Consider the following 8,452-nt stretch of genomic DNA (forward strand, 5'->3'; position numbering starts at 1 on the left):
CACACACACACACACACACACACACACACACACACACACACACACACCCCTCTATTTTACTTTAGAAGGAAAAAAGGTCCTTGAGGCAAACCAGGTATGTTGACAACTGCCAGCCTCCATTTTGCTCATCAAAAAGCAGGGGGTAATTCAATAGGTCATTCTGTTCTGGCGAATAGAGAATTCTGCTCTGTAAGGATAAAGCTAGAGACAGCGCACTTTCAGAAACATCCCTTCTGCCTTGAAGCTCATGAAAAGGTTCCCTTCTCCTTGAATTAAAAACATAACCACATACTCCCCACACATGATAAGGGACAGATGGGTCACTAACTTTCTTGTTTTGGTAAACTTCAGAAGGCAACAATGGCCACCTGCTGAGGCCAGCTGAGGAGAGGGCAGTGGAGACTGAGGATACCTCCCCTGTACCCTAACACCAACTCGTCCCTTGATTTCCCTGGATGTCAAGAATGACTTGCAAGGGGGAATGAGTGGCATAACACACTGCATTATTAATCATGCTACAAATAAATGACTTTTTCCTTTGGCAGTAAAGTGTTCTGCCTACTTGGTAATTACTAATAAACTTTTTAATATATAACTAGATCCCCTGGAGATACACAGGCTTTCTTGTTTAAATTACTTTCTTAAAATCCCTTCCTTGGAGCAACTATAAAATCAATAGTCCAAAATGGAACATTCTTCTTTGGTAAAGAATTAAAGAAAAAAAAAAAACACCTGCTTGAAAACACAAAAGCAGCAGAGACGGGGTATCGAATATGTACATAGTTCTTTAAGTCAACAGGACTCTCTATTGTCAAGGTAACTCCAAGGTAACTCTGATCAAGTGAATCTGCAACATTTCCCTTGTACTGAACTCCCCCCCCCTTTATTTTTTTAAAGAAAACTGCACATGTACAATAAAGCACAAAGGCAGAGTCAAAGTGAAAGGAACCGAAGAACAAGTAGGTTTACCTCCGAAGCCTCTCTGGAAAGAAATTTTAGAGTGAGAGTTTTATACAAACATGTGTAAACTTGCACTTCATCAGAAAACAGTCTGGCAAAGCAACAAGGAAAAGAAAGGTAAGAACACAAGGCTCCCTGGCTTGGAGGGAAATAAAATAAAAGATTCCAGGATCTACCTTGCTTGGATGCCCTCCGTCGAATCTTCATTTTGGGGAAGGAAGGCCATGAGTAGTTAAAAGGGGAGTCCGAGTCAGAATCCATCTTTTTGTTTTGCCTCAATCAACAGATTCAACATGAGAGACTCAGGAAGAACTCGGGCGTCCCCAGCCAGGAGGCAAGTCTCCCGAGTCTCCCCGGCTGATGTCAAAGGAAGGAACGGGGCTGGGTGAAAAGCTCCCGCACACGGGGAGGGGGAGGCCATAAATGTTTTGCTTCCTTCAGGCGTCCAGGCATGTAGACGGAGAAGGAGGCTGTAAATATTAAAGCCAAACTAGGGAAGAGAAAAGAGAGAGAGAGAGGCAGCTGAGAGTTGCACTGGTAGATCACAGTCCAGTTATTCAAAAGGTCACTGAGAGCATATGAATCATTAACTCCCCTCTTCTCGTGGCTGGAAATGGAAACGAAGAAGGAAGGTAACTGTGAACTCAAAGAGAGCTGCCTGGGGTTCAAGAAAAGCCTCCAAATGCGGGCACGTATTTTGTTCTGGAGCTAGAGGATCGCTCTCAGAAAAGCCACCCTGCGCAGTGACATCAAGGCTGAGGTTTCCAAGTCTGGACAGCCAGAAAGCTCAGGACACTGGCAAGTAAAAGCCAGCATATGCAGGGCAGGGAGTTTTCCAGAGCAATCCATTTTTATACCACTGACAGTATCGGCAGCTTTTCGGATTCTAGGGTCAAAACAGCTCTTATAATTCCTTTAACAATCTAGTCTCGCCATCCTTTTAAAGCTAAAGTAGTGGGAAGCTTTAAGTGTTAGAGATAATTGTGCTCATTAAATATGTGAAAAGTCATCTACTCCTGTTCAGCACAATTGGGGCATTTTGCTTCAACTGTCACCAAGTTTGGCTGCCAATCATAAGGATTTGGGCATCCTCAGAGCTGCAGTCCCTCTCAACAGAGCTAGTGATGAAGTTACCACAAACCAAGAATCCTTACTTGGTCCCTGGTCCCCGTAAACAACCCTCTGGTAATTAACATTCAGTAGAAGCCCATGACCACCTTCCACTGACCGGGGACACTATTACTTCCCTGCTCTCCACAGGCACAAAGATACATGTGCCCCACAGAAGCTCAAGCACAGCAGTCAAGATCTGGGGCAGAAGAAAGCACACCCCAAGTCTCAGAGGGGAGTCTCTTCTAAGCATTTACTTGGTACTATCAATAGCAGGAAACGGTGTGTTTTCTTTTGTGAGGTCATCGGACACCCAAATAAATGAAGGCTGTGGAAACAATATGAAGGTCTGTATGACTCTGCAGATCTGAAGCACAGCAATGTGCCTTAATTAACATTCCTCTTTACTCCAGGGGCGCCTGGGTGGCTCAGTCGGTTAAGCAACTGTCTTTGGCTCAGGCTGTGATCTCTGGGTCCTGGGATCTTCTCACTCTCTGCTCAGTGGGGAGTCTGCTTCTCCCTGTCCCTCTGCCCCTCCTCCCGCTTGTGCTCGCTTGCTTTCTCTCAAATAAATAAAATATATTTTTAAAGATTTATTTATTTATTTGACAGAAAAAGAGAGCACAAGCAGGGGGAGCAGCAGGGAGAGGGAGAAGCAGGCTCCCGCTGAGCAGAGAGCCTGACGTGGGGCTCCATCCCAGGACCCTAGGATCTTGACCTGAGCCGAAGGCAGATGCTTAACTGACTAAGCCACCCAGGTGCCCCTCAAATAAATAAAATCTTAAAAAAAAAATTTCTCTTTACTCCAAGTATTTCCCAAACTGTTGGCTTTATCATGCCACGCTGTGTCAGAAGAGATGCGTAACCTGCTCCCTAATAGCTAACCCTGTCTGATTGGGTGGGGAGTGGGTGAGAGGTCCAGATAGAACTGGAGCAAGGGGAGAAACCACTTAATTACAAATTCAAATCAAAATTAGAATTACATGAATCACTCCTGTGTTTTTACATGGTTTGCCACACAAATAAAACATACAAATAACAAAATGCAACTAGGAGACCGTTGTAAGCACTACAGTCAAAATAAACATTAGTATATGTCCTACTTTGTGACCTTTGATTTGAAAAATAATTACATATTTTTCTTAATTAGATGCAATTTTAAGAATAAATTATTCTCAATCCTTACATCAGGTAAGAGAGTTTAAGTGCACCTGGATCTTTCATAAGAAAATAGTCTTGAAGATGAGTGTTTCCATTCATTCTCAGTTTTACAGCTTAAGAAAGGGCCAGGGACACTGTAGGTGTGTGATCAATGAATGAACGATTTACACTTACTAGTCTTAACCTATGGATGGAAAAGCTTTACATGTCATCTGTAAATGTTATTTAACATCCTGATTGAAAATATGTATTTCAAAAAAATTTTTTTAACTCAAGAATAGGTGATACACAATGTTGTATTAGGTTCGGGTGTACAGAGTGATTCAACAACTCTGCATTGTTATGCTCAGTAGAGCTACCACCTGTCACCATACAATGTTATTATAGTACCACTGACTATATTCCCTATGTAGCTTTGCAAGAGTTCCTGCAGCTTTGTGTCAAGTGTTTAAAAATATATTTGTATTTTATTCATCACAATAGTAACTTTTTTGAAAAAATAGAAGAGCAGGACTTGTGAGTCAACAAAGCTCACTGTCCTCCAAGGCTCCAGGAAATACTTGGGGTGTACATAGATCCATGGACCCTCGGCTGCCTCAGAGAGGTCTGTAGACTAAAGAAAGGGAACCTCCACCTGTTTAGACAGCCATCAAATTAAAATTTAAGTGTTGAATCAGGAGATAATATTACCGTTCTCATTTTTCGTGTATGTTTAAGTTTTAGAGCCACGTAACCAGGATAAATCCCAGGTGAACAAACTACTAGAGCTATTCCTCTCTTGACCATGAGTGATACATGAGAAGAAAGTCAGGACAATCCCAAGAGAAATGTGAAAAAAAAATCCTTGTAAAACACATTTCTAGTAGTTGGGGTGCCAAGTAGATTCATCTTTATCTAGTTCTCCCCAAATCACAGGCCTTATTGACCAATTATCAATTGATTATTGACATGAAAATTATTGACAACAAAAAAGAACTACCAAAAAAATACAGGTGAGAAGCTCAACAAGATTTTCTATTCTTATTTGCTTTATTTACCAACATATTTTAAAAACGAAATGATTGCCACTGACAGCTATATAGCATTCAGTTAACACATAAAGTGAAGTAGAAAATATTGTTTGCACACCTCTATTTTTAGGACAGCTCATTTTATTGCCCACCAAAGACTTTCCCTAAATGTGGGTCATTTATCTTCCTTGTTTTCTAGAGTAATTCACTTTTCCCCCCATTATACCAGTATGATTGCATTTAAATTAATTCAAGATGTTATTTACATCTCATTCATATTCAATGGATTAATTTCTTTGCTTTCCCTGGCTGATTCCAACTGCAGTTGGCAGAATTCAAGGACATATTCCCAAGGCCACTTTCTCATCAGGATATTCTACAACTATTATAATGCAAGAGTGTGAATGATTTCATCAGCCTTATTGTGCCTCCTTTAATTAGAAAATCCTTGGAAAATTACCTCCAGGGGCGCTGGGGTGGCTCAGTCGTTAAGCATCTGCCTTCGGCTCAGGTCATGATCCCAGGATCCTGGATCAAGACACACATCAGGCTCCCTGCTCAGTGGGAAGCCTGCTTCTCCCTCTCCCACTCCCCCTACTTGTGTTCCCTCTCTCACTGTGTCTCTCTCTGTCAAATAAATAAAATCTTAAAAAAGAAAGAAAATTACCTCCTTACGGCTACAATCATTCAGGGCAGATGCTGTTGCCTTGAAGCTTCAGCTGTGGGGAAGACCCACGTGGAAGGGAAGCTTCCCTTGATTCTCCTCATGTCATGACAACACATCACCCACTTTTCAACCTTGGTGAAATTAATCTTTCTTAGAAGGGTATTTATATTTTGATTTGAATTACAGTATTTATAGTTTTCTTATCCTCCAGTGAGACCCAAAATGCCTTGAGTGCAAGAACCGTGTCACACTCATATTTTTATGGAGCCATAAGCTAAAAAGGAAAATTGTGGGGTTTTGGAGTCATATGTCTGGGCTTGGAGAGTGGTTCTGTCACTCAATTACTTAGTGTCACTCATACTTTCTGATCCTCAGTTGTCTCACATAAATGGGGTCATAACATCCATACTACAGAGAGTTATAAGGATCAAAATGAGGTCATAAAGGTAAAGAACTTAATGTAAGTTTTCTTTTTTTTAAATTTTATTGTGTTATGTTAGTTCACCATACAATACATCATTAGTTTTTAATGTAAGTTTTCATTAAGTTTTAGCTTAACTATTAAATAAAGACAAAGTTTCCCTTTCACTGTATTCTCTTGTACATTATAGACACTGAAGTAACCCCAGGTTTACCTCAGGAGTAATGGCTTGATTTTCTGAACTGAGACATGGAAATGTGCAAAGAAGTTCCAAGACAATCATACTAAGACTGAAAGAGGTGGAGGATTTGTTTTGTTTCTCTGTTCTATTGTTTAGAAACCAGAGACCACAGATTTTAACACTGCTAGACACCATTCTTGGAAAAAGTCACTAAAAAAACACAGGCAAGAGGAGACAAGACCCCTAAACACCATGACAAGCCTATCCTGACTCACTTCAGCCTGAACAGTGGCAACATAATGTAGCCTTGGGTGAAAATCAGAGATGGTCAGAATCTTCCTCAAAATCCCTTAGGAGGCCCCATGTCATCTCCTGGAGTTCAACACAGGCTGTTCTTCTTTGTTGGAGAACATTGTGACTTTGGTTACGCACCAAGCGAAATGCTCAGCTCTGACTGAGATACCATGCTATACAGAAAATTAGGATTTTTTAAAGCACAGCTCATACCCATGTGCTAAAGGTGTGCTTGTTCTGAGAACAGTGGGAACAGCACCTTCACATCTCCACTGTCACACTCACTCAGAGACATGGCGTCATGAGTACAGTCATCCCGAGGTCTGAATGATTATTTTTCTCCTGACTTCCCCATTCTCTTTTTGCAACAGAGCCCACAGAATTGATCTCACATAAAACGGACATAACTCGGGAACACGGGACAACCACTGCTGTCATGCACTGGACTTGTAGGGGGCCACCATTTCCTAATGCCACCTTCCTTTAATGTAAGAATACTTTTTGTTTCTTATCTACCTTTATTATCTTGGTTTATTTGAATAAAAACCCTGCATGCACTTTCAGAGGTTTTTATATCACCCTACTACCTAAGGGGAAAAACTGGATATAGCCTAAACGTCCATCAAAACATTACTTGTATTATGACATATCCACGCGTAGTGTGAGAAGAAAATATCCAAAACACAAAGGACAGGAAAGTAGATTTCCAAACAAAGCAACATATTCAAGAATTACATTGTCAAGGTTTCTACCAGCGGTTATAATAGCTACAAGTATCAGTTTCTATTCAGATGATACTCTTAAGAAAAAAAAAGACTCTTCCTGGATCTCTGTTTTAAACCTTGAAATCCTTGGCATAACCTCAAAGAAAAGTAGAACAAACTGGCTCGATGTTTCTGAACAATGAATTAGGAGAAATTTTGACTCTGTCGGAGAAAGGCAGCTTTGAATACTGAATGTGAGGGGTTCTAGAAATGGGAGAAGAAAGAAGATGAGCCAGGAAGGTGAAAAGAGCAAGGGTGGAGGGACAGTCACATGTCTTGTCATAGCCTTGGGAGAAAGAGATTCTTCTTGGTAGGAAGAGCCACGGCAATTAGGGAGAGCAACATCTACATTTTAGGTTTTTTCTGCTAATGTTCCAATTCCCATTTTCCCAAACCTTTCCAAAAAAGTCTCTTACGTGCCACAAACTTATTTACAAACTTATTTTTTAAATCAATTTGAACATTCAAAGTTCAACTAATTGTTCTATGGGCTTGTATACAGTCATTCACATGCATATAAGTGAACTAGGAGATATAAAATGAGGAAAAAACTTGGTTTTAATGTAAACTCAAATCTATCAATTCCACAGTACTGAAGCTAAAATTCCCACAAAATGTAATGGATAATCTTAGTTTTAAATAAAGGGTGGCTGGGAGCGGAGCAAGATGGCGGAGGAGTAGGAGATCTGGATTTCGTCTGGTCTCAGGAATTCAGCTGAATAGGGATCAAACCATTCTGAACACCTACGAACTCAACAGGAGATCGAAGAGGAGAGTAGCAACAACTCTGAAGAGAAGCGACCACTTACTGGAAGGTAGGACGTGCGGAGAAGTGAATCCGAGGCGATATTCGGGAGGATAGACAGCGGGGGAGGGGGCCTCCGTCGGCCGCTTCTGGCAAGTGATAGAGCCGCAGAGCACAAAATCGGAACTTTTAGAAGTCGGCTCCGCTGAGGGATGTCGCTGCAGTGGCTAAGTGGGGGGTGGAACCCTCGCGGGACAGTGTGGTCTCAGGACCCTCGGGGTCACAGAAAGACCGGGGGTGCCTAAGTGCAGCAGAGCTCCCAGGTATCGGAGCGGGGAAGCCAGATGCAGAGACGGAGCCGAGGTGCAGGCTCTCAGCTCAGGGTTGCCATAAACTGTGATCGGCGGCCCAGTCGGGCCACTGCTCCTCCAGCAGGGACCCAGGAAGCGGCAGATCCGGGGAGACTCCCCTTCCTCCCCCAGGAGGAGCGGTGCGGGAGCACACCGCAGGGATCTGCTGGGTTTGGAGACTCCACACGGGGTCGGGTGCCAGAGATAGAAATGTTCGGTCACAGGCCGGGTGAGCACGGAGTGTGGTCGGAGACCAGGGAGACGGGAGTGACTGATTGCTTTTCTCTGGGGGCGCACTGAGGAGCGGAGCCCCGAGTTCTTGCCTCCTCTGGGGTGGAGATTGGGAGGCCGCCATTTTCACTGTCGTCCTCCAAAGCCGTAGGGAAAGCTTCCAGGGAACAAAAGCTCCTGAGAGCAAACCTGAGAAGCTTGCTTAGCCCAGACCGACAAGGGCGGGGCAATTCCGCCTCCAGCAAAGACATTTGGGAACCATGGCAACAGGCCCCTCCCCCAGAAGATCAGCACGAACAGCCAGCAAGCCAAGACCAAGTTTACCGATCAAGGAGAACGGGAGAACTCCAGCGCTAGGGGAATACTGCACATAGAATTCATGGCTTCTTTTACCATGATTCATTAGTTTTTCAAAGTTAATTTTTTAACTGTTTTTTTCATTTCTCTTTTTCCCTTTTTCAACCAACATCTTATCAATCCCTTTTTTTATTTTTCATTTTTAGAGTCATATTTTATCCCTTCATAGCAGTTACCCTTATTTTTGGCATATATATATAT

General features: G+C 42.5%; 1 protein-coding gene across 8 annotated transcripts in view; it reads right to left on the reverse strand.

Annotated features, from left to right (window-relative positions):
• The window catches only part of ARHGEF28 (Rho guanine nucleotide exchange factor 28), a 324,502-nt gene that overhangs the window by 115,176 nt on the left and 200,874 nt on the right, over positions 1 to 8,452 (reverse strand). Inside the window, exon 1 of one of the 8 annotated variants that reach the window (XM_025892611.2) lies at positions 1,137 to 1,459. The exons of the other annotated variants lie outside the window; for them this stretch is intronic. Within the exon in view, the coding sequence (XP_025748396.1) occupies positions 1,137 to 1,221 (85 nt within the window). The 5' untranslated portion in view covers positions 1,222 to 1,459. Of the gene's footprint in view, positions 1 to 1,136; positions 1,460 to 8,452 lie in introns of those variants that run through there. 8 annotated transcript variants of the gene reach the window in all.

The sequence above is a fragment of the Callorhinus ursinus genome, unplaced genomic scaffold (assembly GCF_003265705.2).
Source record: "Callorhinus ursinus isolate GAN/ISIS: 27379988/994484 unplaced genomic scaffold, GSC_fseal_2.0 scaffold23, whole genome shotgun sequence".
NCBI classification, from domain to species: Eukaryota; Metazoa; Chordata; class Mammalia; order Carnivora; family Otariidae; genus Callorhinus; species Callorhinus ursinus.